Source organism: Peromyscus maniculatus, chromosome 3, assembly GCF_049852395.1.
Source record: "Peromyscus maniculatus bairdii isolate BWxNUB_F1_BW_parent chromosome 3, HU_Pman_BW_mat_3.1, whole genome shotgun sequence".
Lineage (NCBI taxonomy): Eukaryota > Metazoa > Chordata > Mammalia > Rodentia > Cricetidae > Peromyscus > Peromyscus maniculatus.
In genome coordinates, this window is record NC_134854.1 from 120,139,487 (window position 1) to 120,166,723 (window position 27,237).

At 44.6% G+C, this 27,237-nt stretch overlaps 1 protein-coding gene across 5 annotated transcripts in view; it reads left to right on the forward strand.

The window, feature by feature from the left end:
* The first annotated feature begins 19,743 nt into the window (after positions 1-19,743).
* The window catches only part of Mitf (melanocyte inducing transcription factor), a 221,250-nt gene continuing 213,756 nt past the window's right edge, over positions 19,744-27,237 (forward strand). For 2 of the 5 annotated variants that reach the window (XM_015989369.3, XM_042273707.2), the window contains exon 1: positions 19,746-20,011. In XM_015989369.3, the coding sequence (XP_015844855.1) occupies positions 19,908-20,011 (104 nt within the window). In that variant the 5' untranslated portion in view covers positions 19,746-19,907. Of the gene's footprint in view, positions 20,012-27,237 lie in introns of all 5 variants that reach the window. The other 3 variants (XM_006972577.4, XM_006972578.4, XM_076567446.1) reach the window with 3 other exon arrangements.

Sequence of the window (27,237 nt, forward strand, 5' to 3'; positions counted from 1 at the left end):
AGAAAGAAAGAAAGAAAGAAAGAAAGAAAGAAAGAAAGAAAGAAAGAAAGAAAGAAAGAAAGAAAGAAAGAAAGAAAATTATTTTCTTTTTATTAATTAAATTTATTTTAATTGGTACACAAGACCACAAAATTTCTATGTTTATGGGGTACCATTATCTTGATAAATATATACATTACATTGTATATTGTTTAAGTCAGGTTAAAGTATCTACTTCCTCAAACACTGATTGTTCTTTTTATGATAAAAGCATTCAAATCTTTTCTCTTAGTTTTTTGAGGCATTTACTTCCCAGCTGTTACTTACAGTCATCCGGTTCTGCATCAACACAGAGGAGTCTCCTGTTTCTACCAGCAGAATCTGAGTGCACCTTTCTCCTCTTCCGAACTTGGTATTTGCCATAAATGACACATTTTATTTTTATTTATTTATTTTATAAATTTATTTATTATGTATACAGTGTTCTGCCTACATGTTTGCCTGAAGGCCAGAAGAGGGCACCAGATCTCATTATAGATGGTTGTGAGCCACCATGTGGTTGCTGGGAATTGAACTTAGGATCTCTGGAAGAACAGTCAGTGTTCTTAACCTCTGAACCATCTCTCCAGCCTGTAAATGGCACATTTATACTGTGAAAAATTCCAGATAACATTGAAACATTTCTTAAAATCTTGCCAATGTCTCGTCTATCAGATAGCGACTTTGAAAAAAGTAGCTCCAGGAGCACAGCTCTGGATCATTTTTCATATAATTATAAATACTATAGTGCATTTTAATTATTTGTCTATTTAATTTTTGATCTTTTATTTATTGAAATTTTAATATAAGTATATAATATATCTTGATAATATCATATCTACCCTCAACTCTCCTCTTTCTCTCCCCAGCTCCAAATGCCTCCCACCCCATCCCACTCCCACATTCCAGTTCATGCTGTCTGTTAGAATATTGACTGGTTCTGTTTGCTTACAGGTCTTGTGTGGGTAACGCTAAGAGCTATGCGTTCATGAGTGCAGTGGCCACATTATATCCAGAAGGCAGCATGCCACAGCACTCCTGCCCATCCTCCAGCTCCTGCAAGGTTCCCATGCCCTCTTCTGAGGTGTTCTCTGAGCTGAGTGGGCTTGATATAGATGGTCCACTCATGGATGAGAACTTTATGGTCGCTTCATCTCACACTTTGAGCAATTATGAGTCACTGCACTAACTGTTGCCCACTCCGCAAGAAGTTTCTCTGGTCAAAGTTGAGAGCAGTGCTAATGTATGGGCAAAAGCGTTCATAGTTAAGGCAGTTTTACAACATCTCCATTTAGCAAAACAACAGTTGTAGATGCCTCACTCGGGCCTATTATTTCCCCTCTAGAGTGTTTTAAATTATGAAGAAGGATCACAGAGTAGACAGTATTTTGCAATTTTTAAAAATTTAACTGCATGTCTTAGGTAACTTTTTTTTTTAAATCAAGGAAACAACAGAGATGTAACATTAACAAGTACCATTTGCTGAACACTTATGGTGTGGTCCTGTTTTAGGGGTGGGGCATTCACTGATTCACAAGACAGAGCTTCTGCTTCTTAGGAATTGTGTATTGTATTGAGGAGAGATGGGTGTGGGATCTTCCTACTCTCACAAAGAGCCCTGAGAGCTGAGCCAGATGTTTTGACACTATTAGACCTGTGTGTGCAACTGTGCTTTGTACAAGATGTCAAGGGGTGGGCCCTAGATGTCCACTGTATCCATGGATACACCTCTAAATGCCCTAAGATTTTGTTGTTGGTGTTCAGGCAACAAACATTGACTTTCATGAAGTTAAGCAAGAATGGGAATTAATTGGAAGAATATTGTGTAGCTCAGAGTCCAGAAGGCACAGTTGGATAGCTTCCTGTGGGGGAGAGCGGGAAGCAGGGGTTCTTGACTGATATCTCAGCAGGAACCTCTGGGTCTGTTCTACAGGGGGGCACTGTGGGCTGACTCTACTCCAATGGCCTTCCCTCCTAGGGTTCCTCCACAGGAGATTCCGCTTACAGGGATAGGAAGTTTACTGATCCAGCTTGGGTCAGCAGCTTGCTTCTCTAACCAGAGGATGTTAGATTCTGTTGATTGACGCCTGGAAAGGGGCCTGGGCAGCAGTTCGCCATTGGGAAGGGGAAAAGAACAGCAGCTGAACCAACCCCAGGCAGCGTCCCGATTTTTGCTTTGTTTTGTTTTCCTTTTCTGTGTCTCTCGCACCTTTAACTTCTATTAGGAATTTACCCAGATTTTCTTTTTCCCTTCCTTCCTTCCATCCATCCCTTCGTCCCTCCCTTCCTTACTCTTTTTAATTTTAAAAAATATTTAAAAATTTATGTATTCTCTCTCTCATTCCCTTCTTTCATTATTCCAATCTTTCTTAAGCAAGCACTTGATATCGTCGACACAAAAATGCTGTAGAATGTGGGGCTAGGGCGATGCCTCAGCAGTTAAAAGAACTTGCTGAGCTTGCAGAGGACTCAGGTTCAGTTTCCCAGGGTCCGCATGGTGACTTGCAACTATCTGTAACTCCATTTCCAGGGAACTGGATGTTGTCTTCTGGCTTCCCTGAGCAGCAAGTACATATGTGGTACACTCATACACACACACACACACACACACACTATATATATATATATATATATATATATATATATATATATATATATACACATACATACATATATATGTTTTTATTTTTTAAAAAGCTGTAGATTTTGATGAACTTGGAGATGAATATGCAGCTAATGCCAAGCCTTCTTATTCTATGTAGTTTTTTTATGGCTCTTTGAGCCATAGGAGACAATTCTACAAGAAAGTCATATATCAAGCACTAATGAGGATCCTCAAATATCATTGTTTCCTCCCTGATTTTAAAAGGTACATGTAGATTTTTAGTGAAATAAAGCTTGTATCCAATATAACTTCGAAAAAGCCCAGCACAGTCTTCCACACATTTATTCCCAGCACTTAATTGGTAGGAGGGCCAGGAATTCAAGGCCGGTCACAGCTACATATGATGTTTGGGGTCAGCCTGTGCAACATGATGCCCTTTCTCAAAACAACAACAACATGAAAATGTGAGACTTTGAAAGTAAAATTTCTTTTTTTTCCCCATCACCAACCTCAATCATAGCAGTTCATGACTTCATCCTTCATCTACGTACACCATTAACACATGCGCAATAGTTTCCCTGAAGTGAAAGGAGAGTTGACATGCTTTGTTGGCAGCAGTCTTTTCTTCACGTAGAACTTAAAATATGTCAAAAAGTAGAATAACAACCCTATAATCACACATGGCATATTAGTTACTTTTCTACTGCCGTGAAGAGACACCAAGAAAGCATTTACTTTCAGGCTTGCTTCTCACATCAGAGGTGAGCCCATGATCATCATGGTGGGGAGTATGGCGGGGAGGATGGCAGCAGGCAGGCAGACTAGCATGGTGCTGGAGGAGTTGATGAGAACTTACAACTTATCTATAGATAGCAGGAGGAGAGAGTGGCCTGGAGTCGGTTTCTGAAACCTCAAAAAGCCCACCCCCAGTGGCACACCTCCTCCAACAAGGCCACACCTCCTAACCCTTCCCAAACAGTTCCACCAACTGGCGACCAACCATTCAAACATAGGAACCTATGGGAACCATTCTCATTCAAACACCACCAAGGGTAATATATAAAATCGGATGGAAGTGTTGCTTCACTTAATATTATAACTTATTTGTTCTTCTCAACAATCAATGCAGGCCCATCAATCCTGTTTCACAAATTAAAATAACAACAACAACAAGAAGAAGTCAGGATCAAAGTGATTTCTATATCTTGCTCAAGGTCATGTAAGCAGAGCCAGGGTTCAAGCACAGCTGATGTGCCCTTGTGATGCAGAAAAAAAGAGGCCAGACTATTGATGTCTGTTTAAAAGTCTCTTTGTATTTGACCAAATGGAACAAACCGGATCTGTTAGCCGAATCCGTCAACAAGTCTTTCTCAGAAAGTGGCTAGCATCACGTAAATACTGGACAGATATGTGTTAAGTGAATAAAAAATGTATTTCATTTACAATAATCTTGTGCAATGCTATTCAAAGTACTGAGAAGTATTCTGTGTATCTTACAGGTATTAGCTAGTATATCATTCTCAGGCCAGTATCCAGGTTATTTCAGCTCTTAAGCAGTAAAAGCCCCTGGCTAACTTCCTTCCTCACTTATCCCTAGGTAGAAAGCACTCTATTTTTCAATGTTCTTGACCTTTGGCCCCTGGATCTTGCTACTTTAGCATCCTATTCCCAAAGATTACAGCAGGACACTGAGCACCCATTCTTATGCTGGATTCTAAAGGGAAAGAAGAATAAATTGATTTTCATCTGTGACCTAGCAAATGCATCCTTAGCTTTTGAAACCTCCTGACAGTTTTCTGTGTTAGCACAGACAGGAACATCATATCTCCTGAGGATTGTCTCTGCAGGCCTTCACGACAGGAAGTGTGCAGGCATCTTGGTGTATTTCTGCTTCTGATTTTAGTTCCTTTAATAAGTGCTAAACAGGCTCCATCCGGTTATTTTCCAGTGCGTTTCTTCAAATCACCCGGCAGCATGTGCTAACACGTCTGTCTCTTGCTTTAATGAAGAGGCTGCAGCCTCCTCATCTGTGCTGTGCCCTGGGGACACAGGCTAATTTCTACCCTGATAAATCAGTGTAGACTGGGAGCGAGTTCTAACGATGGAAAAGTCACTTCTTCTGTCCCATCTGTATTTGTGTGACGTGCACGTGACGACGGTGACAGACAACCTAGGGACACGTGACGCTTTCCTCTGCAGTGCTGTTATCATGACAGAAAGGGACAAATGCAGCCACTGAGGCTTGGATAAGGATCCCTTAAGATCCTCGTATCAGAGGCCTGGTGGCCAGCCTTTATTATCAAACGGAGCATAGGAATTTAAACCACTGAGGGAGTGTTCTTGAAGGAGTTTGGGGATTCCATTCCCCCCCCCCTTTTTTTAACTCGCTCTGAAGCCACCATAAGATGAAGAGACTGACTCCGCCATTTGCTCCGGTCATAACACACCGTGGTTCTACAGGCTCAGACTGGTGAGGTCACGTGACCACAGATGGAGCCCTCTGAAATCTCAAGTCAAAGTAAACTCCCTTCTTTCCTTTTAAGTTGTCTGTCTCAGACATTGTGTCATAGTCTTTTTACTCATGGTCAGTTCATTCACTCACTATTCAAAATCAGCCACAGACATGGTCCCAGCCCTCTAAAAGTTCACAGACTGGGCAGAGGTTGGAGTGTTTTAGATACGTGTGTAGCTGCGGGGGGGGGGGGGGGGGGGGTGGGTGGGAACGTGTGGAAAGTTAAGCAGATAATTAGAACACAGTGCATCACAGTCGATTGCGTTGAATTTGGGAATGGGCTGCTGAAGTGATCTGGGGATGTCCTGAGTGTGGATAGAGGCAGGCAAGGCTTCCTATAATGGTTGAGCTGAGTTTTAATATCTAAATAATGGTATTGAACAGAAGACCCAGAGAAAGGAAAGGGCAGAGACAGGTTAGCACTAAGACAGTGCTTCTCGACCTACCTATTGCTGTGACCCTTCAATACAGTTCCTCGGGTTGTGGTGACCCCCTAGTATAAAATTATTTCCATTGTTACTTCATCACTGTGACTCTGCTACTGCTATGAATCGTAGTGTAAGCGTCTGGGTTTTCCAATGGTCTTGGAGACACCTGTGAAGGGGTCATGTGAGAACCACTGGTCTAAGAACTTAGCCATTGCAACCCTAGGAATGATATGAGTAGGCTTGAGAGGGGCCAGAAGACAGGACAGGAGGAGATGGGCTGCCAGCGTTACAGAGCTTGGCCTTTTTGCTGTAATAATCAATGGGAATCTGGAAAGAACTGAAATCAGGCAAAAATCGAAGTGAGATAAACGTTTAACAAACATGGATGTTTTTTGGCATAGTAATTTAATGTCTAGGAAGTTATATTATTGATAGAGAATTCATGAGATTTTCTGGTTTTGTTTTGTTTCTTTTCTTTACGCGATTTTCTTTACCTATAACCATGGAAGCCATCTAAGGTCTATTAAGGCAGAGTTTTGAAGAATGAATTTTAGTAAATTTGTATGATAATGAATATTAGATATTTTAAAATATGAAAATAATTTGTAGCTAATGTAAATTACCCATAATAACTATACAAAAGGGAAATGCTAGGGACAAGGCAGTATATTCTGTGATCTTTCAAGTATTTCTTCACACCTATCTATAAGAACACACTCGATGACATACATTTAAGTATGGGCAGCTCTCAACAATGAGATTATTATTTTTTTCTTTTACTTACATTTTATAATTTTAAGTACGGAGTAATATTACTTTTCCAACAAGAAAATGAATATATGGAAATATATTACATGGCCAGGCCCACCCAGCCCTGCTCGGCCTGGGCAGGCGGAAGATACCCAGAGACCCACTGGACACTATTACAACGAGCAACTGTATGGTGGAGAAATGGGAGAGAAAGAAGCTTTCATGTGCTGTGGAGAGAGGCCCAACTGAAGAATCGAAGACAGTGAGGAAGAGGCTGATGTGGATGGCCTGTTCTGCCACCCGGGGCCATGGTGATGGCCAGGCCCAGGCTGATGCTGAGGGTCATGTCTGGGTTCGTGGCCCTGTAAGCATCCAGGGACTGTATTGATGTCCAGGGCTCCTGTTACCACCGAGAGCTATGCAGGTGCCTGGGGTCTAGGCCTCATTTGAGACCATGTTGGTGCCCAAGGGCCATGACGTTCTGAGTGGCCTGTGCTAATACCTGGGGCCATTGTGACATCTGACCCGGGCTGCTGCTGAGGACCATGTTTGGATCAGTGGTGCTACCCAACCGGGGGTCTGTGTTGATGTCCGTGGCCCATGTTGCTACCAAAGGCCATATGGATACACTGCTGCCCGGGACCATGGTGATATCCTGACCTGAGCTGCTGCCAAGGGCCATGTCTGGGTCCGTGGTCCTGCTGCAGCTGAGGTCTTTGTTGACATCCACAGCCCATGTTACCATCGGGGACCATGTGAACCATGCCTGTTGAAATCCGAGAGTTGTGCTGAGCTACCCCTTCCCTTCGCTGGCCCTGGGAGATCTGGCTCTGCTGGCTGCTGGCCGATGCAGTGGGAGAGCTGGCACCTCCCTACCCTGCATGGGAGAGCAGGCTCACATGACCCCATCCCTGGAAGAGCTGGCCCACCCCTCACCACCGGTGCAGTAGAGCTGACCCCCAGATGACATGGGTGCAGGAGAGCTGGCTCTGCCCCTTGCCTGCAGTGTTAGTCCCAGTGGAAGCATGAACTGATCGACTCAGCTAACACCCAGGCCCCTATCTAGTGCTTTGAGTTGGCCCACCCCAACATCTACATGTATGACCTGCATGAAGGGACTGGTCCTAGAGTACCAGAGCTACAGGATCACCATAACTTGGGGCAGCAGCAAGATACCCGAGAGGAGTTTTGGCAAGGTTCAGCATTGATGGTGTACTGAAAGCTAGAGGCCTCGAACCAGACCAACAACTCATTATAATGAACAGGCAAAGCTGATTGGACAAAATGGTATACTGTGTGACATACCTCAGCTCCCAATGCCAGTAAGATGAATCAAGAGGTGATGGGGAGGTGGGAAAGATGAAGGAGTAGTGTTTTGTTTTGCTTTTAGTAGTTTTTTTATTATTATTATTTTAATTTTTGGGAGGGGACTCTGCAAGGGTGAAAGGCAAATATGGAGGGCCTGGGAAATGAATGGGATTGGGATGCATGATGTATAACTCCCAAAGAATCAATGAAAAATTATGCTTAAAAATACATTATATCTCAGCACTTGGGAGATAGAAACTGGAAGATCAGGCGTTCAAAGTCATAAGGGCCTGGGATACATACGACCCTGTCTCACACAAACGAATGAAAACCAAGCAACCAAACAAAAACTACCCTACCCAGGAGTGATTAGTAGTTTTGGGGGAGGTGAGAAGTAGAAAGACTCCCTTTGGGATTTGTCTTCTTTTGTTGTCTTCTTTTTGTTCTCATGACATGTCTGCATTTTCCTTCTTCCTTCAAGTCCTGTGACCTCAGACCAGCTTGACTTTCAGGACTGTTGAGCACTGGGTTTGGAGTAACCACATCTGAGTCCTGCTCGTGGGAGCCCGGGATGGCAGCTGCCTGTTGCTGCCTGCCTGCCTCTGGGCTTCTAAACCATCAAAGGACTTCCTTGCCTTAAAGAAGGTAAAGTCCTCCCCAAACTCCATGCTCAGCCCCCAGCCCTGTTGTCTCTCCCCAAAGGATTGTATGTAGTCAGCAACTCTTGAGGCCCTCGAGTCTCCATTCTGAAATCATTTAAGCACCCCCAGATCTCAGCAGAGCCTCTCCTAACTTCCTCGTGTCGCCTCTGTTCAGATCCAAGTTACTCAGACTTTACATTTTATTCTTTTGTTATGGTTGGTTTAATTTTTTTCTTTTTTCTTTATAGTATAATATATTTACATCATTTCCTCCTTTCCTTTTCTCCCTCCCATATACCCCGCCTTGCTCTTTTTCAAATTCATACCTTTTTTCATTAATTGCTGTTACATGCACAGATATATATGTATATATATACACACACACACACATATATATATATACACATATATATTCTTAAATATAAGCTGCTCAGTCTACATAACGTTACATGCACTTTTTAAAAATCATCTTCCACTAGCCTTTCATCTAGGCTCATGTTGGTGCCACATTTTCTTCCGGTCTGACTTGTTGCTATTATCACACCGAGATCAAGCCAGTGAACATTCTGGCATGGAGAGGGGAGGGGCTCAGGTGCTCCCACCCCTTACTGAGAAAATTTGGATAGTTCATAGCTTCTAGGGGAGGGGGAGCCAGTTTTCGTTCATGGTGTGGTACCTGATAGGTCAGCCACACTCCAGTGGATGGTCACATACCCATGAGTTTATGGGCAGCACAAATTGGACCCAGCCAGTTATTTGAAAAAAAAAAAAAAAAGCATGTGAAGTTGGGAGGAGGTGGAGAGGTGAGAAGATATTTAGGAATTTGGCAGGTATTAGGGCTGACTATGATCAAAATACATTGTATGACATTCTCAAAGAATAAAAGATTGTGTTAAAAATGCTTCTCAAAGTTTCACACAAAGGAACTCATTGGGAGCTAGCTCAGTGTTCAAGGATGCTTGCCACCAAGGCTGACAACCTGACTTGAGTTCGATCCCCAGAACCCACATGGTGGAAGGAGAAAACCAACTCCTACAAGTTGTTTACTTCTACACAGCAGCCACAGCATGTGCCTCATCCTCGCACAAATAAATAAATGTAAAAGTTAAAAAAAAATCAAGCCATGTATGGTGGTGCAGGCACCTGATTCCAGCACTCAGAAGGCAGAGGCAGGTGAAGCTCTGTGAGTTTGATGCCAGCCTGGTCTACAGAGTGAATTCCAGGACAGGCAGAACTACATGGTGAGACCCTGTCTCAAACACAAACAAAAACAAGAGAACTCACTGGGAAGCTTGCTCTAAGTACAAATTCTCAGTCCCCATCCTGGCTCTCAGCTTGGCAACCTGCAGTTTGATTGATATCCCCCCATTGATGCTGGTGGACTTCCCTCATAACAGCACTTTGAGAAAGGTGTCACACTTTCTGTTCTTGCTCTGCACAGTACAACTCTTGTTCCCTGTTCCTTGAATCTCTCTCCCTCTCTAGCAGCTCCAGGAATCTGCATCATACTGTACTTGCAAGAACAATGTATCTGGAAGCTGGGAGAGCAGGATCCCCACAGACTTCTTTGTGATAGATGATCACAAGGTTGTCCTTAGTACCTTTGAACATGCAGATGATGTGAGTGTGCACTTAATAATTTTTTTAAAAAAAAATAAGATCTAAACCTTTGATAAAACTCCCAAAGAAATACAACAGATGTATTATTAAATAATCCTAACAAGCCATGGAGCACACCTAACAACTTGGAACTTACTTACCTCCACGTTTTTCATCCTCTATCTCTGAACACTGTGCACCTTCGCTCATTTTCCTGGGGCATGACCCGCATCTTGGCACAGACTCTCCTGCCTTGGCAAACAGAGGAATACCATATGCTGGGAGATATGGAAACCGTGCCTGCTGACCCCTCCCCATCCCTGGCAACCATGTCCCTTGGCTCCGTTATTTACATTGTTGTTATGTGGAACTCTTCTTAGACAACTGGATACCCTCCTGTTTCCTCCTGTGTCTAAGAACATATTTTTTCAAAGGCAGAATAAGATTAAATTCTGGGTGGGTAGTGGTGGCACATGCCTTTAATCCCAGCACTTGGGAGGCAGAGACAGGCAGAGCTCTGTGAGTTTGAGGCTAACCTGGTCTATAGAGCATGTTCCAGGATAGCCAGGGCCTCACAGAGAAACCCTGTCTTGAAAAACAAAAATAAAACAATAGCAACAACAAAAGATTAAATTCTCTTTAAAAAGGAGTAGGGTTTGGTCAGATTTATGGGTCAGATTTATGGGGGTTTGTGTATACGGTTGAGTTTATTGCTACCAAGGATGTTGCAAAATAATTAAAATATTTCATATCTCTGAAGCTTTGAGAGAAAGAGGGTACTGGAAACTTGAGACAGTGAGCTTCCTTTCAGGTTGAAACTTGGGCACAAAACCTAGATCTACCAATCAAATCTAGCATTGACCTTGGATTGAACGGTAGAGAGGTGAAGTAGTGGGAACTATGCTGAAATGATTTTGGTGGGTTTGGCCACTTTCTGTCACCAAATGTGATATTGTGACAGTGTAATCAGAAGTTTCTGTCCTGCCAGCAACTCCCAAATACCCAGCAACTGCTTTGCAAATTACCACACAGAGGCTTATATTAATTACAGTATGCGTGGCCGATGGCTCACACTTATATCACTTATATGACCTAACTCTTACATTTAAATTAACCCATTTCTATTCATCTGTGTATTGCCATGTGGTCCATGGCTTACTGGTTCCCTGGCATCTTGCTTCTTCTCTGGCCCCTTGCAGCTATTCTGACTCCACCCTTCTTCATTGGAGTTCTCAGTTTAATTGCACCCCTAACCTTATCCTGCCTTGCCATAGGCCCAGACAGCTTTATTATCAACCTACGAGAGCAATACATAGTCACAGTGCGCAGAAGGATCATCCCATAGTATGACAATGTCTAGTGTTTGGGGGTGCAAAACCGATGTTTACTGTCCAATGATGGCCTGGGTGGTGGCTCCCTAGCCCAGTTCTGTCATGGCACAAGTTATCCAGTTGCTCCTACAGGCAGATTTATGTATTGGGCTCTGCTACATTCCTTGAAGGTCTAGAGAGACTTTCCATTTCCCCATAAGCCTCTTTCTGCTGAAGCTTTCCACTGGCTCTTTTCCTTAAATGCAGCATGTACAAATCTGTTTCCACAGCCTTCTTGTGTGCCCTCTTATTTTCATTTGGAGTTATATACTTTTCAATTTAGTTTTATCAAAATTTAAGTCACATAAAAATCATTATGAATGGCTATAGAGATGGTTTAGCCCCTAAAAGTGTTTGTCACATGAGCTTGATCCTTGGCACTTAACTAAGAGTGGGGATATAAGTGACTCCAGGGAACTGTCCTCTGACCTCTGCATGTGCCCTTTGTGTATTGGTGTGTACTTCCCCCAATACTAATAAAGCAGAAGAAATTGGAAAATCATTATGACAGAGTCTCCTGTCTTCCCTAAAATATTTGGTCATGGTGACTTGGCAAAATGCTCACTTGGTAAAGCGCTTTTGATGCAAGCAGAGGGACCTGAGTTCAATTCCCAGAACCAACAAAGAACCGGGCAAGACGGGATGTGCTTGTTCGTGTGTGTGTGTGTGTGTGTGTGTGTGTGTGTGTGTGTGTGTGTGATAAATTCTTCTATCCTATCACCTAACTTCAACACGTCACCATTCATTTCTCATTGTCCCTTTCCCCAGGCCTTTTGTGACTAGGAAGGAAGGAAACAGTTTTTAAAAAACTCTCACTTATGAGTAGTTCATGTGTATCTCTGAGATAAGGTGTTAAAAAAATAGAGTAGTGGTGGGGGTGTGATCTAGTGGTAGAACCCTTGCCTATTACGAGGGAGGCCCTGGGTTCCATCCTCAGAATCAAGCAAATCAACAACAAAAGCATACTGCCATCATCAGACCTAATAACATTATTCAGTTTTGGCCCATGAGTTTTTTTTAGTGAACGTCCAAATGCATTCCACACAGTATGTTTAGGGGATATATCTTTTTTTTTTTCTCTATTTTTAAAAATTGAAGTGTAAGTCACGTGTCTATTATATCTCCACAAACTGATGACAAGTTTTTCTTTCCCATTTGTTTCATGATATTTATTTATTTAAGATGGTGTAACTATTGGGTCTGGAGACATGGTTCAGTGGTTAATACATCGGAATGACCAAAACCAGAATTACCTTAGCAAAAAATGCCCAAGGAGAGTTTACAGTCATGTTAGGGTCCCGTGTCAATTCCTAAAGGCATCACTATGGCTAAAACATGATAGTATCAGGGGCAGGCACTGATAAGCTGCTAAAGATCCAGGAAATCACCTCACATCCATGCACATGCAAACAACCATAATTAAACACTCTGAGCTACTTAAGAAAGTAGATGTGGAAGTAGAAGGGAGCTGTGTTGGGATGAAGAGGGGCTCCAGGGGAGGGGATAAGGGAGGGAAATGGGGGTTGATCCTAATCAAAATACATTATATATACATATGCAATTGTCAAGTAATAAATCAAAAGTTATTTTAGTGAGGACAAAGTTACATACCCACTCCCACAGGGTGGCAGGTGGCACTGTAACAGGGAACCCTGTGAGGGTTTTCTGAACAGAGAGTAGAACGAGCCCAAAGAAACAGTGCGAGAGGGGGCAATAGCAGCTAGATGTGTAGTGTTAAGACAGTTCGAGCTCAGGGCCACATCCCAGAGATCTCTCTGGAAACTGTACTTCAGTGAAGAAGAATTCTGAAGTCTTGATTTTTTTTTTCATTTTTTCTTTCACTTTAAGGATGATCCTTTAGGTCTGAGTTGTCACTCACTGTCCTATATGTTCCACTTCAGCATTCCCCGCTCCCTTCCCAAACCCTGTTCCTTTCAGAAATCTGGCCAAGTGGTGGCTCCTCCCCTGGAGCTGTTCAAGACTGTTCCTACAGGGTATTTAAGCTCCTGTCCATAGACCTGCCACATGATTTCTCCCCCTCTCTTCTTCCGAGGTCACCAGGAAAGCTTTGCTCAGATTAAACCTGGTCCTTTACTTTTAATTTGGCTTGATCTGGCTTACTGCATCTTCAGAGAAACCTTTTATTGGGGATTCAAAACACTTATCATCTGGTGTCAAGCCTGAGTAGAGTAGGGCCTCCCTGCCAGCCTCTGGCCATGTGGGTGCGTTCCCTGCTGGTCCCCCGGCAACATGGGAAGCCATTCCCCATCTTGTCCACCCCACCTCTGCCACACCAGATCAGCTCTTGGCTCGGTAAGTCACCCATTTCCAAACCAATAGCCTATACGGGATCCAGGATCTCTTCCGAGTCTTTTGACCCTTTCTGGGTCAAGGGCTTCCAGGTAATGGGTCACTACAGTGCCAGGTAACTCTAGCCTGTTCCCAGAGCAGTGACAGTCCCTGTCCCTTGGGGTTCCCCTATGTGGGAAATGTTCTTCACAGAGGCAGAGGCAATCCTCATACCACTCCCAGTCATAGGTTTGTAGAACCGGATGTAATTCTTTACCCTTTGGCTTGTGAATGGGTACTTGCGGGTCTAAGTTTGATCGCCAGACAACCTTGGGGTGTGTCCTACTAAATTTATCCAAACTGGGCCTGTCTTGCACCGTATGTTGGTTTGAGATCCTTCATCCAGGCTTAACTGCCCCTTCCCTGTTGGCCGTTTGTGTCTCTGCCCTCCGACCCTTCACCTGCTACCTGCTTCTCATGCCTCCCCTCCAACATGACCTTTTGCTCAATCACTGTCCAAGTTTTCCCCCATGCACTAACTCTGCTGTTCTCTCTTCCTGGCAGAACCTGCCGAAGTGTGTCCACTGACATAGTTTCCCTCGAAAAGTTTTGTTTCTCTTTCCATTAAAAAAGTCCCGTCTGTTTTTGTGTGTATGGATGGAAATGTGGCTGCTGTATATTTGTTTCTGACTAGTCTTGGATGCCTAAGTTTACATGTTCCATGTGTTTTGGTAACAGCTAGCTGCCTGGGCTCAGAATTTGCCTCTGGGATTTGCTGAATCTGATGTGATGACAGAGAAAGTTATTTTATGCTGTTCTACCTTAAAAAAAAGAAAGCTAAGGAATTGGTTATGGTTAAAATATCTGTAACAAAGGTTAGCTTAAAACTTGTAACTACAAATTGGAACTGCTCTGAGGAACAACATATGGTCGGTCTGCCACCACCTTAATTAAGTACAACACATGGGCAGCTACCATTTTGACTTAGGATGGAAAAGAGGGAGGTCATATGACTTCACTACCATCTTAAATAAAGGTGACCAAATGGAGTGGGTCCACCAAGAGACAACGGGTCTCCAAAACATTTTGGACTAGGATAGATTTCTGTATGATAATCCCTGTCCTGTCCTAGAAACAAGGTTTGTAAAAGATAGGATTTAAAACAATGCTGGTTTACTGAGGTATCAAAGCTACACCTCCATGTATTCCTGTACTGAGATGTATCTTGTTGGCAGCCAGATTTTTTTTTTTTAACATAAGAGTAATCCCCCTGATATTTACTTTAGAAACACTAAATTGTTTACACTGTGAAACTAGGTTTTGCCTTCTAGAGATACTAAACTGCTTATACCTAACAGATATACCTGATCCTCAAACACCTCAGAGACCTGAAACATGGCATTTAATAAAAAAAAGCTTCTCATGATGGAGACATGCCAGCTCCTGGCAGCATCCCCATCTCCTCCAAGGAAGATGGATGGCCACAGAAGAGCTTCCTCCTGGAGCTTGCTTTAAATGTAACAATGCCAGCCATCAGTGGGTGGGGGGAACCTGTCCAGACTGTGGACAAACAGGACACTGGGGAATTGATTGCCCCACTTTATCAAGGAAAGTCTGTCAAATCTTATGTTATTGGCAGCTGAAGATTGACACTGCCTTGGGACCTCTGTCCCCAGCAACCATGGAGAAAACTGTGAGAGTTGCCTAGGTAGCCATAAAGCTGTCTTAGTTCTGTATATTCAGGTGAAATTTATACTTCTCCTATCTGATGGTGTATCATGACTAGGGTACTAATAGATCTACCAATTTAATAGCTGCTCCCCCCCAAGGCTACCACCACCCTGGTAGCTCAATAGTTTAGTAGTTAAATTTCCTGATAAAAATACAGACAAGTTTGCCTTGTTCATAGGCTTTGTAGTAAAGGATAAATGGGCTTCAGAATTTTAGCGTTGATAAATACAGTTTTGTTAAACCGATAGAGCACTAACTACCAACAGTTTTTAGAAGTTCTAAAATTTCTGTGGATTTTACTGGTCCCAGCTTTTAGGACTGCATGGAGGCTTTGTCAGCATTACTATATTGTCTCCAGCCACATATGGCAAAACTCTGCTGAAATGCCAACTACTCCTCCTCTGAAACAGGTTAGCATTAAAGAGGGTATGGAAGCCTGCAGACATGTTCAACTCTGTTCCTAATCCCCTGCTCCTCAGTCTCCTTCCCTCCACCTCCTTCACTGGCTCAACCTCTTTTGTTCAGTAAATTTCCTCTGGTTATCTTCTAGGTATAGACTTAAAGGTATGTTTCATGGGCTAAAACAGGCACTAGGCAAAAATATTCATGCTTTTTAACCCAAAGACATAGCCTTTGCTATGATGCCAAAGTATAAATCTGTTCTAGCTGTTTTACATGCACTTGCAGGTTCTTAGGGAAAGAGTTATGCTACTGTATTGAGAAATCTGGCCTGGTGGAAAGTAATATCACTCTCTAGAGCTCCTCTTTATCCCACCCATCTTCAAGCCTGTATTTTACAGGTTCACTCTTCCTGACATACTTATGCCAAGGCCAACCCACAGGGGGCCCCCCAGATGTGCCAGAGCCCTTGCATCAGCTCCAAGGACATGAGAACAACAGCCAGGCACCTGACAGATTGAGTTCATCCACATGCCCACTCATAAAAAGCTCCATTATCTCTTAACTTTTGTTGACACCTTCACAGGATGGACGGAGGCACTCCCTGTCTCCAGGGAAACAGGAGGTGTGATGTCTCAGGAACTGGAACATATCATCCCCCAATTTGGCATGCCACCTGCCACCCAAGCTCCTGGGATGTCAATGCTGGTACCATCTCTCCAGGCTCAAGAAGACACCTACCCAGGATAGATGGTCTGTCCAGCAACTAGAACTCTCCATCCTCCATTTTTCCAAATTGTCCCTATGAAGGGTCTATCTGCTCTTTTGTCTTGCTCATTCATCTTCATCAGTACAACCAGGGCACATCTCCATTCCATTCTTACTGGCAATCTCCACTCTCCCCATGGCTAGTTCCATTCATTGGGCCAGTGTTAACAACCTATTTTTTTTTCTCCTAGCAACTTTTCTTCTCTGCTTCCTCAAGAAATAGATCCCTGAGGCTTCCAGGATGGCAGTTAATGGAATGCTTCTTCACCCACACCTCCGACTGAGCGTGAGCCCACTGACTCCTGACTCCCCCTCCGCAAGTCATCTTATGCCAACAGGAAGTAGTCAGACTTGAACTAGCATCCATATACCCAAGAAGGTTGGGATGTTCCAATTGGAAGCTCCACCTCAGCACCCTCACTCCAAACCCTGCCCATTTCAGAAAGCCCACCAGAGGAGCTGCTCAAGATTGAGCCTACAGGGCATTTAAGTTACAGTCCATAGACCTGCCACATGATTTCTCCCCCTCCCTTCTGAGATTACCCAGGAATGCTTTGCTCAGATTAAACCTAGTCTTTTACTTTTAATTCAGCTTGATCTGGCTTATTGCCAGTACCTAGTACCAGGGATTCAAAAATAATTATCACTATATAATGAATGGCATAACAGACTGTTTATAGTTTTTAGACGTCCAATTGTTTGGATGGGAGCTCCCCCTCAACCCCTGGCACCCTGGCACCCTGGCATCCCTATACCCAAAGAGTCTGGAATGTTTGGGTGGGAGCTCCACCTCACACAGCTCCTCCCCAAACCAGCCCCGCCCCTTCAGAGCCCGCTAAACACAGCTCCTCCCCCAGAGAGGCATAGATAGACTCCCACAGGGGATATATGAGTGGCATCCCTGAAAACAGACTTGTGGTTATTCCAGTCTTGTGTCCCTGTCTCCTCTCTGAGGGGCTGGGGAACCACCCAGGAATGCTTCACCCATTAAACCTGGACTTTGCCTGATTTGCTCTGATTTGGTTTGTTGCGACAGTGGAGAGGCCTTCAGGAGGTCTAAAACTTTTCACCAATGTAGCCAATATGATGATCTTCAACTTCTTGAATCCACCTCTCCCAAGAACTAAGTTTATAGGTGTGCGCCATCACACTGTTTTATGCAGTGCTGAAGAATGAACCCAAGACCTCATACATGACAGCCAAAGGTTCTACCAACTACACTATATTCCAGGCCCCATTATAGTTCTAAACCTCAATTCTGATACAAGTCTGCAACAGTCTTCCAAGGACCAACAGACCACAATTAGACACAATGTGCTTCTATTTGTGTATCTTAAGAAAGAGGTGCATAGCTTTCTTCAGGTTAGAAAAACTCCCAGTGGGCCAAGAGATTCAGACAATGTAGAGGCCTAGTGTTTCTCAATGTGGGCACCAATGACATTTGGCCAGAAAGCTTTCTGTCATGCACAATGTTTAGCATCTACGGCTCACACCCCATCAGATGCCTGGAATTGCTCCAAGCCCATCAGTTCTTCTTCCCAAATTCCAGCACTGATAATGGAGGACCTGGATGAGATTAGGAGTCTAAACACATGCTCCCTTCTTAGTTTACTTTCCCCTTCCATTACATCATTCCTGAAATCTAATTTCTAGTAGTTCATATATCAAAGAACATCTTGAAACCTTTAAGGGTTATTTCAGATATCCTGTCATGATATTGTTATTGTGAAGGACCAAAAGAAGTGTTTTGGAAACTATATTCAGTTACAAAATTTTGGTAATTGCTACCTCGATGCAGTGTGCACTTGTCCCAAATCCTCAGTTCTCAATTACCCACTCCTATTGGTGATCTTTCTGATATGAAATTTAAAAAAAATGCTTTGTTGTGAGGCAAGAGATGAGAGTGGATGACTCCTGGGAGGTGCCCAGCCATCACTGTACCTTCTTAGGACAATCATTAATTCATTACTTCTGAGAGTGAAAATACACAAAGAGATGCTAGTTTGAAAAGAATGTCTTAAGATGGGCAAAAGAAACAGCCAAAATTAATGATCTTTGAGCAGTGTTTCAATTAATTAATTAATTGTGTGTGCTTCCATGTGTGCATGTGCGTGGGCACCTGCATGCAGCTGTCAGAAGACAGCTTTCAGGGCTTAATGGTTACCTACTTCCAAGCGTGGGTCCTGGGCATCAGTCTCAGGCTGTCATGCTTGTGAACAAGCACGTTTACTTACTGAGCCATCTTGCCTGCCCAGCAGTTTATCAGGTTGCCAGTCAATTTTTCTGACTTTTGACCTTGCAACCCCATCTCAAACAGGTTTCCTAATCTTTTCTTTTATAGATGAGGAAATTGAGGCTTCTAGGAATCAAACTGAGATGCCTGAGATTGCACAGGATTTCTTAGAAGAAATAGGGGTTTCTAGAATCTTAAAATGCCACCCTTAACACTGATGTCTCAAAAGCACTTGTTGTTTTATAGGAAACAAAGAGTCCTATCAGAACTAATCAGAAGACAGGTCTGGAAGCACAAATGAGCAAAAGTGCAGTCATTTAATACATTGCCTAGCTCAGTGCCTTGAAGCTGCACTGTCTTGTCTGAAATGTTAGGACAATCTCATTTGAACTCCCAGCCCGCTGAGAAATTGAAAGCAGATGGTGGCGAAGCTGTTTGGTAACTTGGTGCCTTTTAAAATTAACTGAATCCTTCAAGTGCTGCTTTAGATTAGAGGTGACTAATTGGATAAAAGGAAAGGAGACTTTCAACTGATGAAGAGCGTTGTGAGAGCCCAGACTGAGTTCCAGAAAAGCAACGCACAAGAACAACTTCTCCAATAATGTTTTCATTACAAGAGTGAAGTTTCCAACACTCTGTTCCAATCGAGGACAAGCTGATGTGTCGTCGCTGCAGTCCAGAGAAACTTGGGGGCGAATAGAAAGCCCTTTCATTTAAAAATGGGCTTTAACTCTGAAACTTTCTAGTGCCAAACCCTTTAGTTTTATTTTTTAAATGAACACTCGGCGTGCTCTCACAGATGTCTGAGCTGGGAGGGACAGTAGGAGATCAGGCTGAGTCCGTTCTTATTAATATTAAACAGTCAGGTCTGTACCCTTGAGGCAAACGGGAGAGACACCGAGAGGAGCTGCTGACATTGACAAGGAATCCAAACAGGACTTGCATTATCGGTATCCACCACGTTGCCGCTCCCCGGTTTGGCCTTCTGGGAGTTGTAGTCTTTGCGGAAGCGGCTCTCCTGAACATCTGGTATGCTCGAACCGGGAGGTACTACAAATCCCAGGATGCATCGGGCTCGGCCCCTCCCGCCCTGATGTGAGTGTAAACTCACCGCGCCGGGGCGGCCGGCCGGCTAGCGGGCTTAGCGGGGCACTGCGCGGGGCACGCGGCTTGGGGGACCCAAGTCCCCTCATCTTTGTCAGGTGCCGTGATTCTGCTCCAAGTTCCAAGCAGAGGAAGGCGGGCAAGCGGGAGCCATGCAGTCAGAATCTGGGATCGTGGCGGATTTCGAAGTCGGGGAGGAGTTTCACGAAGAACCCAAAACCTATTACGAACTCAAAAGTCAACCTCTGAAGAGCAGGTGAGTGGTGACAGCTGGAGGGAGGCGCGGTGGGAGGCCTAGGGGCCCCGCGCTTGCTACCCTGGAGCGAGAATAGCCAGTCTGACTAGCTCTCGGACAAGGACCCCGTGCCCTTGCCTTGGGGTACAGGGCGACCTGGCCCCTGGCATTTGGGGTCCTGCTCTCAGATGACTTTCTCGCATCCCAGGGTGTCTGACAGAGACACTTCAGGGACATCATGGGTCTCTTGGGATGGCTCATCCAGGCGCTTGGACCCTTGACTGCACATGCCAGCTGCTGAGCTGAATGGGGGCTGGGGCGGTACCCGGCCAAGGTGGGGTAGGAGGAGCACCGGACTGGGACGGTGACCTGGTGCTATCACAAGGAGTTTTTCTGAAGATCCTAGCAGGCTGAGGGCTCAGAGCGGGAGAGCGCGGGTGGATGGAGATCTGATGCTCCAGGGAAGCAATGAACTGGCCTGGAGTCTCTCCTTGGAGTTCAGCCTCTCTGGGAGAGACTGCTCCGGGTGGCCCCTAGGTGAACTTCACCTGGGCTTTATCTGCCACCTGCCACCCGGGGGGGGGGGGGGGACGGGACACCAGAGTCAGGGCGTGGGGGGTGGAGGGTGGCAGTGGGTGGGCGTGTCTCCCCAGGTTGGGCAAGCTCTCAGGAATAGAGTTCTCCTAGTGAATGCAAAAAGAAGGAAGGGAGGGAGGGAGGGACAGAGGGAGGGAGGGAGGAAGGAAGGAAGGGAGGAAGGAAGGAAGGCAGGCAGGCAGGCAAGCTAGTTCAGAGGTCTGTGGTGGCTGGGAATGATCTCTTTGTGGCTGCTACACATGTTTAATTCCTCAGGCACTTCAGAAACTTTGGGACTGGAGTGAAAATACCCTCTGGTCTGGTGCCTCCCAACTCTGTACATCTGCAGCACCCTTATCCTTTGCATCACCGTCCATTGCTATTTACCCGGAAGAATAGGTTATCTTCCCTTTTCACTCTCTTTGGTCACTCTGGATCTGTAGCACTTCTTATTTGTGATGATTACAGAGAGGGGGATGGTCACTGGAATCTGTGATAGTCAAAGAAAGGCTTTATTTCCACCCCTTTCACTTGTGAGATGAGATAAGGCTGAGATTGGGAACATCATCCTTGTACCTCAGTTGTCACTAGGGCCTAGATGAGTGAGATTCCCCTGGCAGAGGGGCAGAGGGCCTCGTTTTCAGGTGAGTGAAGGACCAGGGAGGCAGGAGTGAGGGGTGGAATCCTTGCTTTTGGACAGAAGGAGGCTGAGTCTGAACTCTGCTGGAAAAATGGAGCCAGGTTACTTCAGGGCTGGGGAAGGACCTTGAATCCAGCTAGGGGAATAAACTCTGGGAAGAGCAGATGTCCCTGGCTGCCCTTGCTAAAGCAGGCTTTTTGGACATGCTTGTGGCAGAGGGGAAGGAAATGTGTTAGGCACTGAGATGCATAACCTCAGCCCTTCACTGGTGGCTTCTTCTCATAATGGCTATTTTGTATGTGGACATAGATTGTGTGTATCGGGTGCTCTGGGTGATATTGTGTAAGGGGTATTGTTGGGTGTGCTCATTATGGCTTTATCTGCATGTGGCTGAAGGGACCAGTGTTTTACTGAGCAGTCCCCAGCTTTTGCTTCTATAAGCAAATGCTTACATGGCCAGAATGAGGGAGTGTGTGTGTGTGTGTGTGTGTGTGTGTGTGTGTGTGTGGTGTTCCTGAAAGAAATGAATGAACTGGATTGTTTAGACTATTTTGATGGTGGGTGATACATTCAATGAGTTTGACTCTCCTCTGGAGAAAACCAGTGAGTGGTCTGACACTTATGTGGAAGGATTTGGTTCTGTTCTCTGTCACAGTCAGCAAGAATGGCACACAGGAGCACATGTCCTCTGTAGCTAGTTCGGGCAAGGAAAAATATGGGTATGTGGGCATAAACAGCTTCACACCTTGGTACTAGAGGCAGGTGCTAGGTAGGACGGAGGGACATGTGCTCTTTGAAATAAACCAGTTACGTGAAATCTGTGGGTAAGTTATCTGGAGTGGGTGACATTTCCTTACACTGTTTCTGACAGTCGTCCTAATGGTATTGTCACTTACATATGTTGTGTGACTCTAAGTGGGCCTCACATGGTTCAGGGGCTCCTCGTGGTTTTTAGTGCAAAGCCTTCCCTGGGGCACCCCTTAAGTCCTGGTTGGGAAAGAGCGGTAATGGAAGTTGCAGACTTTTGTAAGAAGGCCATGTCCATGGTGTTGTTTAGTTCAGTGGTTCTTTTTTTTATTTTTATTTTTATTTTATTTTACAATACTATTCAGTTCTACATAATAGCCACAGATTCCCTTGTTCTCTCCCTTCCTACCCCCCTCCCCTTCCCCCCAGGCCACTCCCTATTCCCACATCCTCCAGATCAAGGTCTCCCCCGAGGACTGGGATCGACCTGATAGACTCAGTCCAGGCAGGTCCAGTCCCCTCCTCCCAGATTGAGCCAAGCGTCCCTGTATAAGCCCCAGGTTTCAAACAGCTAACTCATGCAACGAGCCCAGGACCTGGTACCACTGCCTGGATGCCTCCCAAACAGATCAAGCCAATCGACTGTCTCACCTATTCAGAGGGCCTTAGATCAGTGGTTCTCAACCTGTGGGTCTGTCTCGATGCCTTTGGGGTCGAATGACCCTTTCACAGGGGATGCCTATCAGATATCCATCATATCACATAGTTACATTATGGTTTATAGCAACAGCAGAATTACAGCTATGAAGTGATCATGAAAACAATCTTATGGTGGGGGTTCACCACGACATGATGAACAGTTTTAAAGGGATGAAGCACTAGAAAGGTTGAGAACCCTTGGTCTAGATTGTTCTAGAATTCACCTACTTCTTGCCTGTTTCTCTGCGGCGACTTCGACCAAGCCAGTGTCAGTCCCCGCCTGGGTTATTGCAGCAGTCTCTTAACTCGCTCCTCCTTGGCAGCCGCTTTTAGATTTGTAACTTAGCAGTCACAGTATTCTTATTAAACTGTGCCCCCCTCCCCCCTTTAGGGCCGAGACCATGATTCAGTCAGTAAAGTGCTTGCCACACAAATATGTGGACCTGAGTTCTATTTCAAGAACACCCATGAAGATGCCAGGGATGGTGGTTGGCAGTTGCAATCCCAGCATGAGGGAGGCGGAGATGAGCTTGCTCACAAGCCAGTCTGTCTGAATTGAAAAGTGACGGATAAAAGTGAGAGACTCTCTCAAAAAATAAGACCAAGAGTGACTGAGGAAGGCACCTGAAATTGATCTCCAGTCTTTACATGAATGTATACACACACACACACACACACACACACACACACACACACACACACACACATATATATCAGATCTCAGAGCTTCAACGTGGCAAGGATTTCTTTTCATGGCTTGTTGACTCTGGAGTTTCCCAAACCCAGAACAGTCACTCAGCTTTGGAGCTCTGGATGTTTCGAGATAGATGATTCTTTACTGTAAAGGGCTGTCCAATGTACAGAATAATGTCTTGCAGTACATCTTTGTTGAACACGTGGCTTTTTCCTTTAGTGTGCCACAAAGATACAGTGTTTAATTTTTGTTTCTGTGTTCACTATTGTGTTTTTGAAATAAATTCCCAGTAGGCTTTCTTCAAGGATGGATTTCCATATTCTTCACTGGGGCTCAGCCTGGATATTCAAGTATTTCAAATAGGTTGCGGAACTTAGATTCCATGAAGCTCCTCTTGGTCTTACTGACTGGTGAAGTGTTGTAGGAGGAGACACAGTAGGAGCAGAGGTTCTCATGATGAATGATGCTTTCCTGGGAATAACTTCTCCACAATGGGTCCCAGAAGAAACAATCACAGTAGACCCAGATTTACACACTGGCAAGTCACACCAGAGAAATGTCTTTGAGCTCCTGGGGACAAGTGGGCAGAGCCTGTAGGTCTTTTGGTCCGGAAAGCAGCATTGCAGACCACAGTGGCACGGCCCACGGCCTTCTGATGGGTTTGTTCTGGAGAAGCCTACAGCTTCGTGATCGCTGGTGCTCCTTTCCTGAGCAGACTTAGGAACCGGCTTCATTTGGTCCCAGTTTCCTCCTGCAAATTTTAGTACTGTTTCAGACAGTATTAAATTTCCTGCAGATTAGAAATGGGGATGTAAGCCAGTGTTAAGTTAATCATGGCAAGATGGGACGCTGCAGCGGTGCCAAGTGTGGATTCAAAGAGAAGTGCGTGGAGTTTGCTTACACTTGTGGTGAGATGAGAATCCTAGACTGTCTCTTCCCCATACGTCGTCACAAGCCCACTGGCTTTTGCTGAGGTTTCCCCTTCGGTTTTCTTGCTAAAAATGCCCTTTTATTTTAGGAAATAATAATCCATGCTTGGCAAAACAAAACTGCTAAGTCAATATCTCCATCTCCATCTCCCTGCCCCCAGCCCCTGAATGTTTGTGTCTGGACATTTTCTTGTTTGTTTGTTTGTTTTTGTGTTCCCTAATCTTTCAGATCTGCAGGGGACCACTAGCATAAAGCCTGGAAGCCTTGCTTTGTCATTGTATTTTCCTGTCACTAGCTGGGTGATCTTGGGCAGGCCTGGTGATCTGTAACTTAGTTTCCTCAGCTAGCAAATAGGAGCTTCTTCCCAGAGACTAAGACAATTAAGGGTGACACTAACTTCAGGGATGGTGCTGGCGCCCAGTCATCACTCACCACAAGTGAGTACATGGGGCTCTTGTTTTTCCTTTTTCTTAGTGAGCTCCGACATGCTGGAATGTGTTTGTATTTAGTAGATTGTGGCTCACTTCTCCAAGACAAGTCTTGTTATGTAATAAAACTTCCTCAATCTCGCAAATTCTTTTTTGCTTTCCTTCTAACAAAGTGTTCAGAAATTTATTTTTGCATTTTATATTTTTGAACCATCTGATAATGGTTTATTTCTGCGGGATAAAATTTGGCAAGTGTGGCAATCAGCACACACACAAAAATCTATAATCAGCGTGTATTTTCAAGTCTGAGTACACCGAAATTAATAGCTGTAATGATGGCTAACAGGCGGTTAGTATTTCCCATGTGCCAATCCCTGTTCAGAGTGTTTTTACATGAATAAGATGTACTTAATCTCACTCAGGCTTATGAGATGGCTCAGCTGTTGAAGACTAAGGCTCACAACCAAAAAGAAATGATACATTTAGTCTTTGCAAAACCCAAGGAGGTGCTAACTAGAAACAAAGGTACTAATTCGGATGTGAAAATGATCTAGTCCTAACTTTTCCAGGCACTCTTCTGAGCACAACAGTTAATTCTCTCTTAAGCCTTGGGCATCTGTATTTTTATTTTTCACTTTTTTACAGAGAGGGAAACTGAGGCATATCAAGTACTAGATAGGGCCCAGATTTAAACAGAGGTGGTCTAGTTGGACCCCCAGGTTCTTGTCAACTAGTGTGCCCTGTCCTGTACATGATTATGCAGACTCCAAAGCTGCCAACGAAAACTCCTAGTAGGTGAGGGCCAGACGTGTCCATCCAGTGACCACACAAGGCAGAGTGTGGTCTTGCTGTGGGCATCAGCAATGGGGGTTTATTTATTAGAGGAACCAGAAGTGGTGTGGTAGGGGGCAGTGGTTCTGTGAGGGAATGAGGGAATTTGAATTTGACCTTCAAAGTGAAGCAATACTCAGACAGCTGAGAAGGCATGAGATGGCATGGAGGGCTTCCTCCTCAATGCTTGCAGACACTGAACTCGGGCTGGAAGGTTTAGGGAAGCCACATTAGTGCTGTGACCATGTCTTGGCCACTTACCCAGTGCATCTGGCTTCCTGAGGCCTCATGTCATGGAATCTCAATTAACATACCTCTAAGATGAGACCAATAGACCTTATCTTCTTGAGACTGGTGTACGTTTTAAAACAATGGCAAAAAGATGTATATATGCTTAACATAGACATTTGGTAATTGATAGCAGGTCTTTGTTTTTTGGTAGAATTACACTGTAGCCTTGCCTCCTCTTAACAATAACTCAGCTCTTACAGGCTCAGAAGCAGACTAGACAAGACTGAGGTGCCTCAACCTGGCAGATGTTCCAGCCTCATTATGCAGATGAGCTTTGCGATATGATTAGACGGAACACTTGATTAAAGTGGGATTCTAAGTGTTGGTTTTGCCTGTTATTGGAGATTTCCTCTTCCCAAGTGCCGCTATTTATAGAGTTTCTTTAAGTGTGCGAATGTTTAATTCCCTTTGAGTTCTGCAGTGCAGTTTGCACGAGCTGATGTTTAGATCTGCTCCAGTTGTGCAAGAAGTGGAAAATACCCTTTTTTTAGAACAGGTCACATGCGCTTGCTGTCAGGAATAGGACCTCAGTGTAGAAAAATGTATCTCGGGACGATTCAAAGTTACTAAACTTCTCTCTCCAACTGCTTTGTTTCAGAACTGGCAGTATTAGGATAAATAACAGGAAAAAAAAATAATCCCGAGTTACTGTTCTTTTTTTGGTCATCTGTCAAGGACAGCAAGGAAGTTTGGTTTGTTTTTGTGTGTGTGCTTGTGTGAGTAGCAAGTATAAAATGTGCTGTCCTGTTAGGTTTGTCTAATCGAAATAAATCATAAAAATATGTTTAAGCACTCTCCAAGGGGGGATGATTTGGAGGGAATGATCAAGAAGGCAGGCCAGAGACAGTCACTGTGGTCATTGCAAGCTTTTGGTCTTAGAATGATGACTTTACAGTTTATCTGGAGGGGTTTCTGTGTCTAAATACTGTGACTGGAGGAATGGAGTTACACCACGACATGACACGGAGTCTGCACCTCTGTTGACTGGAGGGCTGAGCTCTCTTCCACTGGAAAGTCCCCTCCTGGTTTCCGGTACCAGCATTTCCCAAGGCCTGCTTTGGCTTCTTACTGCTAAACCCACTTCTCCGGGTTGCTTCTTAAATAGGGGTTCCATGTCTCTTGGCCCCATTGTTTTCTCCTGTGTTGGGTCAAGCATACTGTGGAGGATGAAGGGGTGACCTCTTGAGGTGTTCACATGAGACTCTTATCTTGAGGTTCCAGTGATGAGCCTCCCGCCTTCCACGGTCACTTCCTGGTGCTTCTCAGGTGCTGCGCGCTGTGGTCCAGATGCACAGGCATGACAGATGTGACCTTATTGGTGGTTTTTCTATCCCAGCTGGAAGCTGAGTCAGGGTGGGCTGAACAGCAGAGCGCTGGGGGAGGAATAAGGGTAACTGGTGAGAAGCAGAGT